This window comes from Aphanomyces astaci (assembly GCF_000520075.1).
Source record: "Aphanomyces astaci strain APO3 unplaced genomic scaffold supercont1.45, whole genome shotgun sequence".
Classification (NCBI taxonomy): Eukaryota; Oomycota; class Saprolegniomycetes; order Saprolegniales; family Verrucalvaceae; genus Aphanomyces; species Aphanomyces astaci.
The window spans coordinates 274,252-295,272 of record NW_009798308.1 but is presented as its reverse complement, the minus strand read 5'-3'; the positions used below and the strand labels follow the sequence as shown (position 1 = coordinate 295,272).

At 49.9% G+C, this 21,021-nt stretch overlaps 7 protein-coding genes across 13 annotated transcripts; 4 read left to right on the top strand and 3 right to left on the bottom strand.

Annotated features, from left to right (window-relative positions):
- Positions 1 to 123: 123 nt before the first annotated feature.
- On the top strand, positions 124 to 1,923 carry H257_13112 (hypothetical protein). The gene is made up of 8 exons (XM_009840560.1): positions 124 to 289; positions 445 to 697; positions 748 to 896; positions 956 to 1,174; positions 1,242 to 1,340; positions 1,427 to 1,502; positions 1,555 to 1,635; positions 1,703 to 1,923. The coding sequence occupies exons 1-8, from the start codon at positions 251 to 253 to the stop codon at positions 1,861 to 1,863; spliced, it is 1,077 nt and encodes a 358-aa protein (XP_009838862.1). The 5' UTR covers positions 124 to 250; the 3' UTR covers positions 1,864 to 1,923.
- Positions 1,921 to 3,383, bottom strand: H257_13111 (hypothetical protein). Its single transcript, XM_009840559.1, has 7 exons — positions 3,216 to 3,383; positions 3,011 to 3,165; positions 2,832 to 2,950; positions 2,688 to 2,769; positions 2,537 to 2,616; positions 2,433 to 2,488; positions 1,921 to 2,093 (listed from the first exon to the last, which is right to left on the bottom strand). Exons 1-7 carry the CDS (start codon positions 3,331 to 3,333, stop codon positions 1,993 to 1,995), a joined length of 711 nt encoding a protein of 236 aa, XP_009838861.1. The 5' UTR covers positions 3,334 to 3,383; the 3' UTR covers positions 1,921 to 1,992.
- Positions 3,384 to 3,723: 340 nt separating this feature from the next.
- Positions 3,724 to 6,495, top strand: H257_13110 (hypothetical protein; the record flags this gene model as incomplete). The annotated part of the gene is made up of 6 exons (XM_009840558.1): positions 3,724 to 3,757; positions 3,835 to 4,323; positions 4,382 to 5,045; positions 5,118 to 5,216; positions 5,257 to 5,818; positions 6,121 to 6,495. 6 exons carry the CDS (start codon positions 3,724 to 3,726, stop codon positions 6,493 to 6,495), a joined length of 2,223 nt encoding a protein of 740 aa, XP_009838860.1.
- A 276-nt stretch (positions 6,496 to 6,771) lies between these two features.
- On the top strand, positions 6,772 to 8,712 carry H257_13109 (hypothetical protein; the record flags this gene model as incomplete). Its single annotated transcript, XM_009840557.1, has 5 exons — positions 6,772 to 6,838; positions 6,886 to 7,459; positions 7,510 to 7,669; positions 7,712 to 8,361; positions 8,508 to 8,712. 5 exons carry the CDS (start codon positions 6,772 to 6,774, stop codon positions 8,710 to 8,712), a joined length of 1,656 nt encoding a protein of 551 aa, XP_009838859.1.
- A 1,185-nt stretch (positions 8,713 to 9,897) lies between these two features.
- On the top strand, positions 9,898 to 10,862 carry H257_13108 (hypothetical protein). The gene is made up of 4 exons (XM_009840556.1): positions 9,898 to 10,098; positions 10,144 to 10,417; positions 10,478 to 10,649; positions 10,696 to 10,862. Exons 1-4 carry the CDS (start codon positions 9,906 to 9,908, stop codon positions 10,801 to 10,803), a joined length of 747 nt encoding a protein of 248 aa, XP_009838858.1. The 5' UTR covers positions 9,898 to 9,905; the 3' UTR covers positions 10,804 to 10,862.
- Positions 10,863 to 11,585: 723 nt separating this feature from the next.
- Positions 11,586 to 15,194, bottom strand: H257_13107. 2 transcript variants are annotated; one of them, XM_009840555.1, is made up of 10 exons: positions 14,781 to 15,194; positions 14,510 to 14,676; positions 14,226 to 14,448; positions 14,062 to 14,172; positions 13,838 to 13,986; positions 13,202 to 13,333; positions 12,944 to 13,150; positions 12,450 to 12,604; positions 12,101 to 12,321; positions 11,586 to 12,049 (listed from the first exon to the last, which is right to left on the bottom strand). In XM_009840555.1, exons 1-10 carry the CDS (start codon positions 15,141 to 15,143, stop codon positions 11,807 to 11,809), a joined length of 1,971 nt encoding a protein of 656 aa, XP_009838857.1. In that variant the 5' UTR covers positions 15,144 to 15,194; the 3' UTR covers positions 11,586 to 11,806. The 2 variants fall into 2 exon arrangements, with proteins under 2 accessions (XP_009838857.1, XP_009838856.1); XM_009840554.1 differs by having other exon boundaries at positions 12,944 to 13,333.
- A 598-nt stretch (positions 15,195 to 15,792) lies between these two features.
- H257_13106 (hypothetical protein) lies at positions 15,793 to 19,021 on the bottom strand. 6 transcript variants are annotated; one of them, XM_009840552.1, is made up of 13 exons: positions 18,849 to 19,021; positions 18,754 to 18,801; positions 18,600 to 18,691; positions 18,333 to 18,531; positions 18,144 to 18,249; positions 17,310 to 17,791; positions 17,157 to 17,267; positions 16,990 to 17,105; positions 16,866 to 16,929; positions 16,519 to 16,789; positions 16,365 to 16,463; positions 16,190 to 16,289; positions 15,793 to 16,115 (listed from the first exon to the last, which is right to left on the bottom strand). In XM_009840552.1, exons 1-13 carry the CDS (start codon positions 18,989 to 18,991, stop codon positions 15,925 to 15,927), a joined length of 2,022 nt encoding a protein of 673 aa, XP_009838854.1. In that variant the 5' UTR covers positions 18,992 to 19,021; the 3' UTR covers positions 15,793 to 15,924. The 6 variants fall into 6 exon arrangements, with proteins under 6 accessions (XP_009838854.1, XP_009838853.1, XP_009838851.1 ...); XM_009840551.1 differs by having other exon boundaries at positions 17,157 to 17,791; XM_009840549.1 differs by lacking the exon at positions 18,849 to 19,021 and having other exon boundaries at positions 18,754 to 18,842.
- Between the last annotated feature and the right edge of the window lie 2,000 nt (positions 19,022 to 21,021).

The window sequence follows — 21,021 nt, the reverse complement described above, 5'->3', positions numbered from 1 at the left end:
GACGACTGGGGAAGTTGACGCCAGGTTTCATTGGATAAGAATCTTGAACAAATACCATCAAGTCGATGATGATTGGCTACACACCGAGCTTGAAAGGATTCAATGGGTCCAGTAGCCTTGCATGTTTGAATGATTAAGTGCATGCATGCATCGGGCACAATGTGCATGTAGTGGTCGCGTGGAGATATTCCGTTGATCGCTCATGGAAGTTGACATGATTGATGGCTGTGACGACCGACCCCCGTGATGGATGGGTGTAGGAAGAAAAGATCATGTCAACGTTGACCAGGTATCGCTCGCTTGTTGGGTATGGTTAGCATAGTTCAATTTGACTCATGGCGCTTCCACGAACGAGTTTGCTTTGGTGCATTTATGTGTGCTTGGTAGGCTGATCTGATATTTTACAACTCTTATTGACCTTGGAGTCGCTCATTTGCACGATAGGTCATTTCTCTGGAGTCTACCTACGCCGATGCAACCGTAGACATGTACCAACAAGAAGCAATCGACACCCAACAATGCCACGACAAGTTCCGTGACGTGGCAAATGCGTCCACTTCCATGACCACGGCCCATCCGCTTTTCAATTGCTTTCGCTCGTTCGACGAAATTGCATCCTTTCTCGACAGGTTGCTCTTGTCGAGTCGCCCATCCAACCGCCACCTGTTGAAAGTTCCCATTGCCTCCACTGTCCAAGGTACCGAATGATATGCAAGGCGTCCCTTCTCACAATATCCTTCTGCGTAGGTCACCCTATCTTTGGCTACCACTGGACCAAGCCATCGAAAGGCCGGGCGCTGCTATACATTCAAGCTGGCGTCCACCCCCGAGAATGGGTGTCCATTTCCTCTTTGGTGTACGCCATGGTCAAGCTCATCTCGTCGCCATCTTCCAAGGCAAAGCCCCCCCCTTGGCACAAGAAAAAACTCACAGCATTTGTGCGACTTTCTTGTAGGCGCTGGACGACTGGGACATTGTGTTTGTCCCCGTGGTCAACGTGGACGGCTACAAATTGACGTGGAGCGCTCCCGCAAACCGACTGTGGCGAAAGAACGCTCGTGGAATTGACTTGAATCGGAACTTTGGCCCGGCGTCGTACTTTACAGCGACCAACGACACGACCAGCGAGACGTATTCTGGCCCGTACGCGATGAGCGAGCCAGAAACCAAAGGGGTCAGATTTACTACTTCGCCTTCATATTGGTTAGCGATTTTTTGACATTTCAGTTGGTGTGTGGTAGATTGCGGCTTATCTAGAGTCCATCCAATCGCGGCTGCGCGGAACCCTAGACGTTCACACGACTGCAGGCGTCGTCGTGCGTCCGCTATCCGTTTCCAACGTAACCAACGTCCATGCATATATATATATTGCATACCATATTGCATACCATATTGCACAATATGTTTGATCGTCGTCATATTGCAGGCACCATTGCAAGGCGACGACGAAGCCTCCATGTCCAAGGTGGGCGAGGCCGTGGCCAGCGCCATGAATAATGCTGGTACAAGTCCACACGCTTCCCTTTCATTTTTAATCGTGTGTCCTTTTCGTAGCAAGAAGTGGGGGTGGCAGCAGTGATGTCCCGTACACGAGCATCGCAGGCCACGAGCTGTACCAAGGCGCGTTGTATTCAGGTGTGACACTGGTTTGCGTGTATCGATCGTTTCAATGCGATAGATCTCAAATAATGTGGTCATGTAGGCACGTTCAAAGACATGGTGTACTTGAGCCTGAACCGGACGCCGTCGCTGACGATTGAGCTACGGGGCGAGAGTGGGTTTATGGCTTCGAGCGGGTCGATTCGGCGATCGGGTGACGAGCTCGTTGAGGCCATTGGGGCGTTTGCTTCTCAGCTCCACTAAGTCTTGCGATTACTTCGAAGTAGTTAGTACTACTAGTAACTCCACGGAACACAAGCATCATGGAACGTTGGTATATTCGTAGTATAAACTCCTAGTACTCCCTACAAACACTCTGTAATATGTTGAAAGCTACAGTTTGCTTTCGATAGAGTCCACGCCCGAGAGCAACAATTGCATCAATCGATCCAAGTCGGCCAGGCCCTTGGTCACATGGAAGTTTTTGAGCACCCCTATAACGGACATGTAAATGTTGTGAAATCCTATACTTCATTGGGATTTATATATTATTCGATAAGGGGTAAAGTGCACAGCAACTTGAAATAAGAGTCAGTTTGTACTTTATGAATTGGCTACAAATTTCCCAGCAATTCTGCGCGATTTCGTAAAAATACCGAACCTTGCCGCGCAGTTTGATTGGTTTTCCCCATTCCGCAGAAAAATCACGAGGTAAAAAGAAAAAAGAATGTAGCCAATCCGCGAAGAGTAATTTCAAAGATTGACCAATGGGATTGCGATTTGTGAACAGGGTCCGGAAATTCGTACCAAATCCATAATATCAATCAACGTACCTTTGGCTTCGTAGTACGCAATCAGTGGCTCCGTCTCGTTTGCGTACACTTGCAACCTGCACACGTGGTAAGCATAATCAACATATGAATGAGGGTGGTGATACCGATGTCGCACGACGTCCACAGCGTCGTCGGGTCGTTGTACGAGCTGGGCACTGCCACACTTGTCACACACACCATCCACCTAATAACCACATGATATTTGATATTAGCAACGAGTGACGTTTGTTAGCATGGTTCGGAGCAACAATAGACCTTGGGAAGCAACGGGGGCATCACGTATTCCCCGCGGTTGATATTGGCGACGTTGTATCCCGTGCCACACGACGCACACATGCTAGAGCATATTCAACACCAATATGTTATCATACACTATTTTCAACACATCATATTGTATACCGTCGGCCGCTGATCTTCTCCAGCAGTACCCACTCGGGCAGGTCAAAGTTCACGACCAAGTCGAGCGTGTCGATCTTATCGAACTCGATGGCCTGGCTGGCATTGCGAGGAAAGCCATCCTGCAAAGCACATGAGCGGAATCACGATGATGCCGAATGAAGAGACGAGGTAGTTCGCACCAGAATGTACCCGCGCTTGGCATCGTGTTCCTGCAGGCGCGCACGAATCATGGTCAGGATGATGTCATCAGGGACCAATTTGCCCGTGGAGCTAAATTCCTTGATCTGCTTGCCCAAAGCAGAGTCCCGCTTGATTTCGGCGCGCACCAAGTCGCCTAGGAGGACGCTGTTCAGTCAACACAGGTCGATGGCGGGATGGATGTACCCGTGGAAATGGTGGGGATGTCCAACTTGGGAGCGATGCGTGAGGCATATGTGCCTTTCCCGACGCCAGGCGGGCCTAGGAACATCATGCGCGCATTGTCTTGGAAGGCCTTCTTCATGGTAGCTTCGCTAGGTGTCGGGGATGGTCGACGATGCGCGTGCAAGCAAGTCAAAGAGTGGCACCCATTCACCCATATCGAAGTTCAAGACGTATTTCGAAGTTGAATTCGGTCGACTTGTTCAGACCATGCTTAGTAGTACTAACGAGACAATAGTACTACTATTAATACGTAGTACTACTGTATATTAATACAGCAGGCGTACTACTAGTATTAATACTACGTAGTAATCACCACACTATTTCAATGCATATGTAACTATGTAACTGCTACTATGCAAGTAAAATTCGACCCGGGCTTCAAAGTTAAGCGTCCGCATGATAGACATTCCTAAGCTTATTTCGTATACTGGTAGTTACTAGGTAGATGCGTGGAAGCACTATTCCATCCATGGCCACTGCGTCCAGGTACATTACGAATCAACGTACAGCGTTACAGTGTTCGTAGTACTTGTAACCGCTAGTACATAACCACCGTCGCGCGTTGGTTTCACTTTGATAGGGCGGTCGGAGCTTCAAAATGCCGTCCACTGCGTTCTCAAAGAAGCCGGTGTCACTACTGCGGCACATCTTATGGACCCGCGCCCCCGCGGCGTTTCCACGGGGATGGCCGTGGTGTGCGTCGTGTGCATGGTGTTGGACGTCGTGGTCAACAACTGGGGCCTGAACGACTACATTGGCAACGCCCGGTCGTTTTTCACCCCCGTGCTGACCAAAATTGCGTCGGTGAAGGACCTCAAGGATTACTTTGTCTTTCCCACGGATGCGTCGCCGTGGAGTTCGTCCAACGCCGGTCGATTCATGCTCAACCACTCGCTCGCTTCTATCCACGCCCGGGACGATAGCCACTACGTCCTCACGGCAGGGTCATATGCCGTCCTAGACGCCGCCAACGACATCTGCGTCGACTTGATCGACGAGTACCCCGTCCGTCAAGGAGTCGCAAGCGCCCAGCTCGGCCACGTCACGGACAAACTCGGGGCTCGACTGTGTCCAATTTATTCGGGACCATGCCGCCCCCAGCCCCCCCAGGTACTGACCCCATCCAGCTCGCCGAGTTGGGCTACCGGCCGGGCCGCTTGGACTGCGACATGCGACTCACGACCCCCTGGAAGTCCCCGCCCACGGCGTTCTCGTGCACGCGAACTTATCCATGTACCGGTTTTACGCCCGCGCGTTCTGCACCGGATGCATGCCCATCATGGAGCTCGGTCTGGACAAGTGCCAAGTACACTACTCGTTCAATGCAACCACGCAGTCGCTGGTTGTGCACGCGAGCGAGTCCATCTTTGGCCACAACCACTACGTAGGGATGCTGCTCGAACGCTCGAGCGTCACCACGGCCGGCCTCTGGGTTCGCATCACGTGCGTGTTGTACTTGGTGGTGGCGTTCTCGTCGAGCCGCAAGACCATTCGGTGGACGAACGGGTCGACACTCACCACGTGGTTCAAGAAACTCAACCACACGCTGTCTCCGGCGGTGTACCGGCATCCGAGCCGCGCGTTCAGCTTTTCTTACTTGTGCTTCAACAGTGACATCTTTGTTGGGTTGTACTTGATCGCCGCTCTCTTTGACGGAAAGTCGAGCTCGATATTTTCCCGCGTCATGTACTTTTGGAACAAGGGCAGCGGCAACAGCTTTGTCGTGCTGCGCCTGTGGTCCATCAACCTCCGCCTCCTCTGGTTCAACTGCTTTGTGGCGAAATTTATGAAGTGGGTCGCTAACGCCCTCGGCACGACGCGCCACAACGGCCGCAACTAATTCGTCGGGTTTTTTAACTTTAGCAGCGTCACGTATATTTACATTGCGTCGGCGCTGCTCACACAACGCGATAACTTTACCGACTTTGGCAACTCGGACTACACGGTCGTCAGCTCCAAGATGTACCTCCTTGACGGCATTCTCAGTCGACTTGTTTGACAGCTGGTTCCTCCGTGCGTACGGCGAGTTGGCGTTCGCCCTGATTCTCAACTTGCTCGTGGTACTCTGCCTGGATCGCGTGGTGAATCGCATCTGGTGGCAACACGTGGCCGACAATTCCCTCGGCCGACAACTCATGTACAACTCGACCGCCATCATTAGCGACTTGGGGTACAACTTTGTGGACGTCCCCCATTACGGAGACGCCGCCATCAGCATTCCTGCGCGGGCACTCTGTACCATCCAGTGGTTTCTCACGTGTTACACGATGAAATTCGGCCTCCCCGAGCACCGCCACAAGTTTAAAGCCATGACCAAGGGGTCCAAGGCCAAGCCCCGCCAGTCGTTTACGCAGGGCCTCACGAAGCGATACACGGTGCACAATGTGCAAGAGCGCATTGTAGAAGAGAACGGCGACTTTGACGACGACCATAACGTCATTACACACGAGATGTACATCTTAAGCCAGGACAACGAAGGCAATATCTCCTTGTACAACGCCCAGCACCACGAGATTCAAGCGTTGAGCTTGGAAGTCAAGATATTGGCCGACGCCCAGTACACCGTCGCGTAGTTGACGAATGGTCAATTACTCTAGTACATACAGTATGTCGAGATTATTCCCTCGAAAAAAATGCATGTTACCTCGCGCCACTCGTAATCAAAGGTCTCGTCTTGTCGATACACATATACAGTTTTCATTGGACGTAACGTCCGTCTCGAGGATAACTGCCTCACCTGTGAACCATGGACCTTAAGCTAGCTCTATTTTTGGACATCCCAGACAGGCGAAGGGTGCCGTCATCGACTACCTGTTCCAGCCTGTTGCTGACATACCACAAAGGCAGACAGGACTGCTTCATCTAGATCCGAGCGAGTGCGTTGTGCACGCTCCAGTGGTTCCTCACAAGCCACGCGATGCGGTTTGGGTTGCCCGAACACCCCGAGCACATTCAGTCCTTGGTGTCCAAATCCCAAGGACAGTCTGGCAGAAGCAGCATCGCCGACAAACCGTCGCATGGAAGGCATCGCCCGGCGAATCACAAGCGTGCGGTGGTGTACGCCGTCGTGGAGAGCAATCCAAAGCTACCCCGGCAACAACCCCAAAATGAGCATCATAGTCCCTACCACGATGACGACGGATCCAAGGGGGCCGCCGCCGCGAATATGTTCATGATGACACAGGATTCGGACGGGTACCTCCGTCTGTCAACGCAAGGAAGAAGGAAATTCAAGCGTTGAGTTTGGAAGTCAAGACACTAGCCGACGCCAAGATCGTCATGGCGTGATTCGTGACTCGCTTGGTTTTGAGTTTTCAGTGCTAACCCACAAATTGATGTATGAGATATCTGTTTTGAGGATACCGGTATGCAGCAAGTCCAGCGCGTCGTATTTTGGGAGTCGTCGCGACCAACCACCGGGATTGGTGGCTATTCCTAGAACACGTCAGTAACATTGTCACGTTCGGTGGGGGTTTCTTGAGTAAAACGTAGTCCACTTGGAAAAACGGTGTGGGCGATGAGTTGGCGCGTATATATGCAAGCGTTCCGCAACTCGTCGGTGGGGTACGTGGTGGTCACGCACGGTCCGTCTACGCTCAAGACGATCGTGTCGGCGATTTGTGTCATCTAGTGTTGGTCGACGTGACCAGCAACAACTGGGAGCTGAACGACCTCATCGGCAACGCCCGCACACTGTTCACGCCCGTGCTCAACGTGGCGTCGCAGCAAGACCTGACCGACACGTTTACGTTTGCCGAGGGGTACTCGCTGTCCACAACGTCCAACGTGGGGCTATTCATGCTCAACTATACACTGCAAAAGATCCACGCGCATGATGCTAGCATGTACGTGCTCACGGCCGACACGTTTCTCATCAACGGCGGGACCAACGACATCTGTGGCTTGTTGAAGCAATCGTACCTGGTCAAGGCCAACACCACCAGTGTGAGTTTAGGGGTTATCGAAGACGGCATCCAATACATTCGAGGACAAGCGATCTCCAACTTTTTTCTGGGCATCGGCCCCCCACCCTCGTTTGGAAGCGATCACGACACACTCACATCCCTTGGGTACATTCCATCGCGCATGGATGCCGACGTGCGCTTGACGACACTCGTGGCGATCCCCCCGCAGGGCCGACTCGCGCGAACGTGTCTATGTATCGGTACTACTCGCGCGCGCTTTGCACGGGGTGCGACCCCATCGTCGAGCTCGGCTTGGACGTGTGCTCCGTGACGACTTCTTTCAACGCTAGCTCCCGCAAGCTCGTAATCGAGTCGAGCCAAGCGGTGGTAGGACACCACCGCGTGCTTGGCATGATGCTAGAGCGGTCTGGGGTCACGACGGGGTCGCTGGTCGTGCGTGGGGTGTGCGTCCTCTTTGTGCTTGCGTCGTTCACGACGAGCCAAAAGACGGTGTGATGGATGGACAGCGTCGCCCTCACGTCATGGTACAAGAAGCTGCTGCACATGATCGCGCCGTCGCTACATCGGTACCAACACCGGCTCCTGAACCTGCCGTACTTCTGCTTCAACAGCGACATTTTTGTCGTGGGGTACGTGACGGCGGTGCTACTGGACGAGAAAGCGTGCACGTTGTACTCGCGGGCGCTGTTTCGGTGGAACCGAGACACCCCTAGTTCGTGGACCAGCTGGTATGTGTACCTCCGCATCCTGTCGATGAACTTTCGGTGGGTGTGGCTCAACTGCTTCTTGGTCAAGATCATCAAGCTGATGGCGAATTTTGTGAGCGCCACGGGATACACGAGTCGCAACTTTGTCGTGGGGTACTTTAACTTTAGCAGCATCACGTACGTGTACGTGGCGGGCCTCGCGCTCGTGTATCGGCACAACTTTTTGGACTATAGCAACTCGGACATGGTCGCCCTAACCCCCGACATGCAGCACCTGGACGGCATTTCCATCGACTTTTTCGACAGCACCCTCATGCGGGGGTACCCTGGCTTGGTGCTTGTCATGTTCCTCAACCTGGTGGGGGTGCTCTCGATCGATTTGGCCGTCAACTTCAAGTGGTGGCGCAAAGTGTCCAACAATTCCCTCGGGCGTCAGCACATCTACAACTCGACGTCCATCATCACCGACATGGGGTACGTGTTTGTGGACTGGCCCGAAAGGCCAAGCTGTGGTCGTCCCCGTGCGATCCCTCTGCACCATGCAGTGGTTTCTCACGTGTCACACCCTTCGCTTTGGCCTTCCAGAAGACCCGGCCAACATTCGGGGGATGGCGTCCAAGGCCGGGTCGATACCGAGTCAAGCTGCGCAACAGCGCGCAAGTCACCGTGGCGCGCCGCCAGTCGACGGTAGCCGCGGACGACTTTTTCATGCTGGCCCAAGATCAGGATGGATACCTTCACTTGTTCAACGCGAGGAAGACCGAAATCCAAGCGCTGAGCATGGAAGTCAACGTCCAAGCGGACGCGAGGTACATGGTGGCGTAGTGTGCAACCATTGTATTCCCACGGTAATTAGAAATAGGAAAACGTAAAATTGAGAGGTAGCCCTGCCCCCACGAGATGTGTCAGTGTCTCCATCGTATTAAGTAACCAAACATTTTGCACGATGAAGTGACGCCTTATCAGAAACTCTGTGGCGATCTACGTTCAGTATAACATGAATCGCCACAGCGTTCACAACTAGGCAACTCTCCAGTAGATCTTCCAGCAGATGGTGTGATTGATGTTGCCAATCAATCACCCAATGTTGAAGTTCCAGAAATCCAACGGTACGATTTGATTGGACAACCCCATACTGTTACAGCAATTCTGCGTCCAACGAACGATCTGAGCGCTCGTCCTTCCAGCTAAGAATAATTAATATACATGGCATCGATGGCTTGAACCGAGTTGAAATGTGTCGTAGCTCGAATGAACGTCCTTGCGTATTACTTACTACGTAGTACTACTAGTAGTAGTACCATGCTTCTTCTTAGGCCCGTACTTGCATACAGGGCAGTAGGTCGCGACCGAGGAGGTGCAGGAGGAACAGGTAAGTTTTCAGCCATGCAGTTGAAAAATGGTTGGCTATGTGGCAGGCTTAGTGCATTTGGCGCCAACAAGTACAGTAAATACTTCGAAGTATCTCGATGAAAACCTTCGAAAATTAATTTTACTAGTAGTATCTCGATGAAAACCTTCTATTAATCGATACATTATTGGCTTATGCAGTATATATAAGACACAGGAGTTCATTCACGCGCCAAAGGAAAGTCAATCAAACTCTATTTTGCACAGCAGCAAAACAATATTATTTCTGACAGTGTCTAACTAGTAAAGAGTGTCTAACTCGTATTACGGAATACGGTACTCAAGGTTGTGTTTACGTACTATAGACCTATTAATAGTTATTAATAGTACAGTACAAGGTTGAAAGAATACCACTCTGTAAGTTGACAATGCGAATATCAGCACAATTTCCTTCCTACACATTAACTAACCGATTTCAAGACGTGAATCAGGTTAGTGGAGAATAATAATATAAACATGACATACAAACTACAACTGAATATATAAATACTCATAAATAAAGATATCCCAACTTCAATATTTTGACCGAGTTTAGATATTACGGTCGGTAGATATTCTGTACTTCCTTGTAGGATCTCGCAGAAACGGCACTTTGCAATTGTTGGCGTATGATGGAGACCCTGTACATCAAGTACCTGTGTCCGTTCAAGAAGTACGTGACGCTCAACTTGATTGGGGGACCCCGACCGCTTCAGTTCCGATACTTTATCAACATGCAGAAGGGCGCGACGTTCTTTTTTGTGCTGGCGTGCATGGCGTACTACGACAACTGGTCCTGGACTGCGCATGTGTATTTGGCCAGTACGTTGTGCTTCGTCCTCTCTATATACCAACACATGTCCGTAGATCACGGCATTTATGGGTTCATTTGGCTTCTGAAGGACATCACGGTGCCGGACGCAACGTGGCAAGTGTACTTGACGATTCCGTCGGCGATTGTGGCTGTGGTTGGTCTTGGCGTTTACTGGGTCGCTGGGTACATTGTGGTGGCCCATCGCGTGGAGGCATCGCCTTCCCTGGGCGCGTTGTGCATCATGATGAATACCCTGGGCTCGACACTGATGCTCGCCGCGGACACGCAAAAGTACTTCGCGCTCAAGTACAAGAAGGGTCTGATCTCGTACGTCGTGACGAAGATGTTGAGTTGTCATCATATGAATGGTCATCACTTTGCACGTAGGGATGGATGGGTCACGTGGAGCCGCAACACCAACTACCTAGGGGAAATGATGTTGTACCTGTCGTTTGCGCTCTTGGCCAACCACTGGATCCCGTACGCGTGGCTGGCGTTCGTGTGGTCGATGCTGTTCATGTCCAACATGATGGCCAAGGATGCATCCCTTCGTAAAAAGGTACTTTGTCGACAAGTACTAGAGTGCTCACAAGGGAACGTTACAGGAAGGCGGCGACGCATACATGGCCAAGGCGGGCTTCTTGCTGCCCAACGTCGCGGGATGGGCGGCCGCGTCGTGGTCGTCTGCGCCCAAGGTAGTTAAGGAGGCGTGATAAACCCACTCGAAGCTTAAAGTGTGTACTTTTCAATCCCACAAAACAGTTCGTTTGAATTCGTCGGGAGTATTCATTACTCGTTTCGTGGACGGCAACACCGGTGACGTTATCGACACCAAACTCACTCGACCATGGCTAGCATAGACATGACCACCTCTACTCCACGTCTCCCACCATCATACACAGAACTCATTTTGTACTATTCACTGCATAAAGAATACACGTGGTAGAAGTATCAGGTCGTCGCGATCTCCATGGACAGTTTCTGAGCGTAAATTGAGTGTGTCGAGATCCCCATAACGTTACAGACGTACAGTTGAATGCGAGTGACCGGCAGCATACCACGTCGACGGCGCCTTCGCTTCTTGGCACCACGTCGACAACAATGTATCTCGTACGCCGCTTGAAACTTCACCACTATTAGTTTAACGTTATACTAGAAGTACAGGTTGGGTGGGTATTGCATGCAATATGACTGGAATCGGTGTACATATTATGTAGTACTTCGTAGTACATCTACGATTTCACAACCGAAAGACTCTTATAATAATAACATCACATGACGACCAAGACCTGCTTTATGAGCGGATACAATGAGGTTGTCATGTGCATACACAATGTACTCGTACAGCGTTGTATCTCGCATGATCGACTGACTAGTCATTCTCCATCAATACTAACGTTACTAAATACGTAGTCGTAGTACTAGTAGTAGTACTAGTACTGTACAACAGTAGTATTAATAGTATTCAGTATTGTGGTATATTCGATACGAATTTCCAGGCAAATCGAATCTCGCCGCCGAATCGAATTGACGCTAACTATTGGCTAATCCATTTTTAAGTGGATTTGATTGGCTCTTGCAGAAAGGACAAGTATATATATTCAACCAATCAGAACTCCGGCATAATTCAATTTGACAAACCAGGCGCCAACTTTGCAAGTTTATAGCGAACTTTGCAAGTTTATAGCGAATTCACAATACTAATTAATGTAATTACTACAACTGCCGACCAACCAGGGGGGTCTTGGTCACTTTGCGCTGCTCCGACGCGCCGCCATCAAAGAAGCCGTAGCCCGTGTCTTCGATGGACGCCGCCCGATGGCGTCCCATGGACGGCTTGGCCGAATTGGGGAACTTGACAGACTCTTCCTTGGTCAACATCGCTTGCATCTGGAGCAAGTACGACTCGAGCGTATCGCAGTACCGCTGGGTTTGGCGATGCTTGGACGCCACACAAAACTACCACAGCACCGTCAAACAACCACCCTCGTCCCAAGTCGTCATCAGTACCTGGATGCCATCATCCTTGATAATGTATCCAATGCCAAACCCTTCCGGCACCACCGGACCAAAGCCAAACAGACGCAGCGACGGATTCCCGCAGTTACTCGTAGAAATGACACTCCGGCCCAGCTTGAGCCACGCGTCGTCGGTGAAAAACGCTGGCTCGGGCTCGCCAGGGGACACAATATGATGCAGTTGCTGCAGCGCATACAAGTGACGCTCGACACCTAAATCCACCACGAATCACCAAGTGTTTAGATACGAGTTTACCCACAATACCCATATCATAAACAGATATTGTCCCGAATATATATATATATAATATAGAGATCCAACAGATATATTCGGACAATACCTTGACCACTGACGCAGCGCTTGACAATGGCAGAGTGCGACTGCACGGCCGCGCGCAGCGCCGCCGTCTGATCGAGCAAGTTGGCGTTCTCGTCGACAAACAATTCCAGAAACTTTTTCGTTTCAGGGGTCATCGATCGAATGGCTTCCGTGCGTCTAAATCGAATTAAAAATATATATTGTGAATTTGCTATAAACTGTCAAGACACACGTCTATTCAATGCTATTATTAATCATAGTGAACAACTCTGGAACTTCTGATTGGCTGAATATATGAGTCCTGTGTGTAAGAGCCAATCAGATTAACTCAAAATCGGGTTAGCCAATATCGTCGATTTCGATATACGACGTGGTCTGGAAAATAGAACCGAATCCACACTAAATCAAGAACCTATCGTCCCTTCAAAGTAAATACATATAAATAACCTGATGATCCGGTATCAAAACACAATATATATGTATATATATATATATATATATTGAATAAACATTTACCCGTGAAGGAATCGCTTGGTCATGGCCGGTTCGTATTGGTTCACGATCGTGCCGTATTGCAAATAGTAAGCGGCCAAAAAGGCAATTTGCACAAACGCATCAGGGGAGCAGTTGTGTTTGGTGATGAAACTCTTGCCGTACGTTTTGAACTCTAATACTCGCGTTTGGTTTTGCACAATCAAATCGCTGAGGCGGGCTTCAGCAAAGCTACACACAAGTTGGGTACTATATAGTACTACTTCTGAATAGCCACGGTACCGAATGCCTTGCAGCAGCTCAGCGTTGAGCTTCCATTCCAAGCGCACGGGGGCAATGTGTAGATCGTCTGTGGGGGGACGGTACGCGCCCGTCAAGAACGACTGGGTCGTGCCACTGATGCTCTGGGCAAATCTATGAGTATAACGTGATGACGATTGTGATGAGAGTTTATAGGAATATATATATATTGTGCATTCGATTCGACATTGGAGTGGGGATATATATATATAGATATATATAAACAGCACGAACTCGATCGATCGGCCAATCAAAACCCAACACACGAATCCAGTGGCCAATCAAAATAAGTACATTCTCTTCAACCGTGCAATATCAAAGTACTGTAGATTTTGTATGCCTTACAATCTACATGGTATGTGTCGTACCTTTGTCACCATTTGAACAATATATTTATATAATACTATTATTACATGTGCTAGGTTTCAGATTGCATTGAATGATTGATAAAATTATATTCACGATATATATATTCCACAACACATACGATGATATTTCTGTAAAAAACGTCAGTCCAAACAATCGAAACAATCAATCGATTGATTGAGTTGGCAACTCACACATCAATATATATATCCAACTTTGGCTCAAAAGTAAGACTAGAGTACGGAACTGTACCGTATCACAGTATCCGTAAACACATCCGAGGCAAAGCGCAGAACTGTGTGGCCGTCCACGACCGAGTGCTCAAAGTTGACGCCGGCGACGCCATTGTCGCACACGATGATCTGCAACTTGTCATACCAACGATTCATGCACGTTCCAGTCTATTGCATCCGAATCAGAACCATCGAATCAGACTCAAAACCATCGAATCAGAACCTTGAAGTTGGTGTACGCACCTGGTGGCCTTGCACAATCTCGTACGTGCCGTGGAGGGCTGTGGAGGCAAAGTCGGACGCTGTGGGGGGCGACGTGTGGTCCAAGCATACCAGAAACAAGGCGCGGTCGATCTACAGTGGAAGGTGACGACATCCGATCCGAGAGGACAATGGGACTGCCTCACCATGGCCAGCGTCTCGGCGTTGTCCTGATGAAGCACCTTGCGCAGCTTGGCCCAGCTCACGCGGTGTTCGGTGGTGAGGACGCCAACGGCGGAGGACGACACGGTCGCGGGGGGCCGCGAGTTGGCGTCGTCGACGATGCGGCGCAGGTTGTCCATGATTTCGCGCTCCGTGATGGCGGCGGTGCCGTCTTCCCACATCACGTCAAACCAGTAAAACTGGTTGCTACATCAAGGACGCACGTGAGGGAGGTTGTCGGAATTAACGGATGAAAGCAGTGCATTACCGACACACAATCACAATGTGCTTCGAGTTGGGGGCGACTTGCACGGCGTCGTTCGTCTCCGTGGGGCATCGCGCCGTGGCAAACAGCATTCGGAACTGGTTCATGCACAGAGGTGTCGTGCGCCACACGTCGGGCTTCATCGTCTCTGTGCGCAGCGCATGGATGAACTACAGATATGCAAAGTGCCATATCGTTATTGATTGAAATGCTTTGAACCTCACGAAGAGGGGACGCATGATCATGGAGCGTGTGGAGGTAGGTAGGTAGGTACCTTGAGACTGCTGACAATGAGCGACGTCGCGCGACTGACTTGATTTGCGCGCGAGGGGGTCGGGTCGTCTTCGAGCACGAAGAACGGGTTTACGTTGAGCACCACGGACGCCTTGTAGTTGAAGTACGCTTCGTACCAGAAGTCCTCGATGAAGCTGTTCTTGTCCTTGGCGTATTCAATCAGCTTCTCCTGCAACGCGGCGCCGTCGTGCGCCAAGAACGAGTCAATCTTCTTTTGCGTCGCGGCATGCTCCTCGGGCGTTTGGAGGACACTCACGGAGCGCGCGTAGTGCTTGAGGCTGTCGGCAAGCTCCGGAATGGGAAGCTTCGGGAGCGTGTCTTGGGCGTCGAACGTCTTGGTCATCGTGGGTCTCTCTTACTTGGTGAATTCGGATCTGAGCCGAATACTTTTTCCTTTCTTGTGGGCTTCCAAGGATTTGTCATGGTGCTACTTTGAACTTTGGCGACCGGTGATTGGCTACTTGCGATGGTCGTCGAAAATAGTGGAACCCGAATTTTTATTACTACAGTAGGATATTTCATTGACAGAATATTTTTATAAAAATACTTTGACTTGGATAAGCACAGACGGTTGACAGAATATTTTTATAAAAATACTTTGACTTGGATAAGCCCAGACGGTTGCCACGTGTTTTTTTTAATTGAATAATAATCGCTGTTTTTGCCTCCGGATACTTGTACGGTAATCCAATGTTGAAGTTGAATACAAGTAATGGGTATTTTTACCACGAGAATAATATTTATGAATGGATCGCTTTATAATACTACTAATCTTAGTTATTGTACTGTAACAGCAAACTGAGCATCTCCACCAGTTACTATATATATAAATTATTATTACTTACTACCTACTATGTAGTACTGGAGTAGTATTATATTTTTATAGTGTTGCCAGTGGAGATTGCAGAGACAGCTAGCACACATTGCATAGGTAGGTACAGTAACAAGTGTACTTGTTCCATGCATTCAATACTGTAATGTGCATGTGGCTGCAGGGGCTCTGCATTTTCCTCGTCAACGCCTTTGGATATGTTTATACTCCAATACTAGTACTACATATACTCACTACCTGGAAATAAATAAAGTGATTAACGACTACTACTACTACTACTACTGTACACCAACTACTCGATCGTAAACCCCGTCGGGTCAGACAGCAGCAGCATCGTCAGCGCTTCTTTCATCATGTCCTTGGTCGGGTACAATGGCAAGTCGATGCGGTTGTAGCACGCGTGGGTGGCTGGGTACGCCCCACCCTCGTACGGCACGCCCTTGAGCGTAAACCGGCAGATTTCGCCGTCATAACTGGTCAACCCTGCATACATTTCATGTTTTCAAAACCACACTTTTCACCCAAAAACGAACAAAAAATATCAAAATTCGACGCACCTTTGAACCCTTGGACGGGCACTCGGGACGACCCAGTGGCAAATTGCAGCAATCTACTGCGATCCACCGGCGACATGGCCTCAACCACTTCCCAAAACCACTAAGTCCAACCATCACAGATATGACGTTAACAAGGAAAGGGGTATGTACCGATGGAGAAGTATAGACACACTACCTGGAGGGGCGACGAGTTGTCCAAGTTGGATGACGTGACTGTGTTGGCTTTCCAGTCGGCCACGTCCACTTCGGCCAACCCGCACAAAATCAGCTCAAACTAGAGACGCCATTAGGTACTCGGTACTACTTAGTACTCATGCATTAGGTAGTACCTCTTTGTGGTCGAATGGCATGAGTAATTCTGGCGGGACAACGTCGTACACGCCTTGAAGTAGCGCCGACAACTGCGCCTCCACGCGCCCAAACACCAAGTACCGCACCATCAGGCGCACGTACTCGGCCTTGTTGGCGTCCGTCACAGCTCTCAAATGTCCATTCTCGACCAACTCGACTTCGACGACAGTGTTGTGTCCGTGGGTTTCCGACACCGAAAACGTCAGCGCCAAGTCCTGTGCGTTGTCGTGGTCGAGCAAGTAGAGCAATCTGTCCAAACGAAATCATATATATCATATCAGCCACAAATAGTAATGTATATCAACAGTTGGATGGGACTTATTACCCCTTGTGCACGGTGCGATCCAGGCCTTCAACATCATCCAATGTCAACGGGACCCCCAAAATCGCTATAGACACATTCAATTGATATTATTTCAAAACGACAAATAGTGTGAGACTCGTACTACCTTTTAAAAGCACGGGGCTCAAGTGCATGGGAATCACTTGGCCGTCCAAGAGCGACCGCCCGAGGAAGCGACCGACGGCATGGAATGCCTTCAAGTGATCCATGTGGTTGGGGTGCCTACACCACACATACAATCGATATAAACCTTCCAAGAACATTCCAGCTTACCGCCACGCATGGCTCGAGTTTGGATTGATAAAGTAAGAGTTGTCTTCTCGGTTGAGCACGACAAACAGTCCATTCGCCTCCACGAGCAGCCCTTCCGACACCAGCATGTACCTACCAAGTGTTATAATTCCACTTATATAACACAAGAAGCACCATTCTCGCTGGACGGCGCCGGCATCTTGGGCTGATTCGCCCGTGAATTCGTAGCGCACGATCGCACAGAGGGCGCGGGGGGGGTAGCTGAGCAGGTTCTCCACCGCCTCTTGCACGATCGCATCTCGCATGACTTTGACTTTGATGTGCAGCTCGTCGTACGGGACGACTAGGTCGTGCACTTGGTGCAGAAACCACGCGTATTTCATGTAAAACGGCAACTTGGAGATCTCAAGCAAGCTCGACGCGGTCGCGGGCGGCACGACAGAGCCCAGCACGGTCACGTTGGCCGGGGTCGTGTCGAGGGGCTGCCACATGATGACGTGGCAGTCTTCTGTGGGCGCTTGATGGAGTTTCTGAAGGAGATCATTCGGGCTGGCACAGTCGATGGACGACTGATGGGTCGTGCGGGGGGACTCTACCACGGGCGACAAGTTGCCCGACGAAGATGGGGGAGGGGTGCTCGGCAGCGGCGGTGTGTTCTAGTTATGCCAAAAATGTATGAGAATACACTTTGGACACTTTGCAGGAGGAATATTGTATGAAGTATGGCTTTACAGTTTGTTATGGTCAATATACACGATTCGAAACTGGAGCTGTCAACAGAAAATCAAAGGACTTAAAGCGAGAATGGATTCAAGAACCGCATAAGCCAATCAAATAACTACGTTCTAGTGAATTTCTGCCAATCCAAACGTTTGACTCGACTCTGCGAATATATATATATATACTAATCTTTGTATCGAATAGTTTGTACAAGCTTAAATTGGATCAAATGCATGATTTGGCGAAATCACTCTAAGTGCAAAAATTTGAGTGAAATGCACAATATACCATTTGAATCACGTGGGCGTCGGGGACTTGGGCAGCGTCGAGGAAGCGTCTCGTCCACCGCACGACGCCATGGACGTCGTGGAGCCGCACCCATTGCTTTCGCATGCTATAACCATGCCCAAGTATATATATTATTACCAAGACACGAATGTAAACAGCAACATTGGAGAGAGATGGTTCGATCGGTACCGAGCGCTGCGCTGCTGGGCGTTCAAGTCCTCGGGCAAGACGACATTTTCGAACGCCATCGAGTAAATGCGCGACGCGGTTGCATGCAGGGACGACGCGCGGGTGCTAGTCACTTGCAGGTAATTGGAGCTGGACGAACGAACGACGGTGGCTGGCTTCGCGGGCGTCGACACGCCGTGGATTTCAATGAACCGCGTGTCTACAGGATGAAGACTTAGCCCAACGATGACGGGTGCACAATGGTGCAGGTCATATATAGTACTGTACCACGTCGAGTGCCGCAGAGCAGACACACGGGCTTCAAGTGCAAGTTCTGAAAGTCGCACACGGAGCATGACCACAGCTCTTCGTCGAGTTGGCTACATATTCGTATGAGTACAGAACAGCTACATGCAATCATGGTGCATGAGAGCACACGTACTATTCCTCGAGGTCTTGGCGCTTGAGTCCAGGCATGAACGAGAGAAACCTACACCAAGCTGAGCCCACCGCCATGGATGTAAAAAGCCCACGTACTGGCGATTGAACAGCGAATCGTTCCCTACTTGCGTCGGCACAAAGTAGTACTTGTAGTAGGCCCAATTGGCGACGGCAAGGAGCACGACTGCTATTGCTATGGCAATGGCGACATATTTGACGTTGGTCAGGTCCGTCGGCATGTCAGAGGTGGTCGGAACGAAGAATGCGATTGCAATGTCAAACTTGGCTTGGAGTTTGTATTCGTTCCGGTTGAAATATCTTGGCTGGCTACTTTGTGGAAGCGCTGTGATTGGTCAATATTATCCATGTCGTCAGAATGTAGGTTAGAATGGCAACTTTGCACAGTGGGATATACAATCCGAAAAGCGCTCCAGTATGGTCCACCACCTCCTCGACCTATAGTAGTTTGAGCTGCACGTTTTTGCTTCTATCGTATTCCTCTTGCTGTCTCCATCATGGTAGAGAGCGTGTACGTGTAACAGTGTGTTGCACCATCCTTCGGATTCCACAGTTGCGACATACACTGTGTAGGCTTGCCCTCGATAGCAATCAATTACAAGTACTGCCAGTCAAAACGCATACAATCCGAGGGTCACGGAATGAATGCTGGTCGTTTTCGAACCCTTGACTTGTCATCGACGACGGTTAATAGTGTTGGTGCGTTCTGAAACCCAAGAGAGCTTGTGTTTTCAGATGTGTAGGTTTCAGATGTGTAGGTTTCAGATGTAAGAGCATCTTCCAACTACAGTACATATCGATCTACACTGCATCCCCAAAACCAGTTATAATAGTGGTACCGTCGAAGTTACGGATAATTTGGGGATGTATCCGGGTGTTTTTGTCCCCATTTCGCTCTGACGTCCAATACAGTAACTGAACATTTTGGGGGAATTTGGGGACAAAATGGCCCGGATAAGACCCAAATTATCCGTACTGTAACATAAAGTAACGGTACAACCGAAGTTTTGAGAAATAGAGTTGGGATAGGGACCCGCGTTGGAGATGCTCTATAATAAGTTGCGGCAATGCAGTGTGGAATGCGCAGCCAGGAAATAGTTAATTCCCTCAGTAAAACACTTCCACTGTTGTATTTCTTCGAATAACTAGTACACTGCAATTTGATTTTTTAACGTTATATGGATCTTTGTCTACTCGGACCACCTCACCTCGTACTGGAGGTTACAGTGAGTACCTCAGTGGTTAGCGACTCGCGATGGAGTTAACCCTGGGGATTTAGCGGTATGTACTCATCCGGTGGCTATGTACGGGCGAAAACATGTATCCGGATGGCATGATTCCCTCGTCGTGAAACAGTGTTTTGGGTCAATAGAACAGTGGAACTGTTTGAATGAGGGAATTATTCTGCTCAGCCTTGAACATTTGTAAGCGGGACAAGGGAGTGTGTGCAGTATATGTACAGTACAGCACTTTTCCAATGAACGAGTACAGACTGTCTGTACGCATAGCATTAATAGACCTCTTGACCAATGAATTTAAAGACATTACAACATCCGCCGTGGGCATCCTAACCTCTTGGATCGACATCCCAATCCAACGCTTGGAACCACCAAGTTCTGGTTGCGCAACCTATACCGACAGTGTGAAATTAAGTTGTAACTTTATGCATATGTTGCGCTAACTGTAAGAGTCAGAACACCCTGTTCTGTCATGAACATCACCACTGCCCTGAAGCCTCAGGTAGCAGCATTGGCTGCAGCTAGTAGGAGGTTTTTGTGCCTTTTAGAGGCTTTTCCTCAGATAGTAGATAGCCAGCCATATCCACGGTACATCATTAGGATGCCGTGTCCTGATTGGCTAGCCATTAGCTAGTCCGTCTAGCCTTTAGAGCCAGTTGTTCTCACTGGTAGCTAAGCTAATTCACTTTCCGTTTCACCCGCAACCACCCAGTGTTCCCCCTGGCTTTTGCACCTTCCGACTGGTTATGAGCTCCACCGCATCCTCTGCTGCGGCAACCCGCCCAACCCTCTCTGTCGTCCACAACCTGCGTGGACTCGACAATTTTGACGAGTGGCACTTTGAGTTGACCACGATCGTCCTCCAATGAGAAGGCCTGACCACTCAGGCGACGCAATGCACTGGCGTCGAAGCCAAGTGGCCCGTCAAGGGCCTGACGCGTGCATTTCGCGTCCTCGATGGCGACACCAAGAAATTGCGTCGGTACATCGACGACGCAGTCCTTCGACCGTCA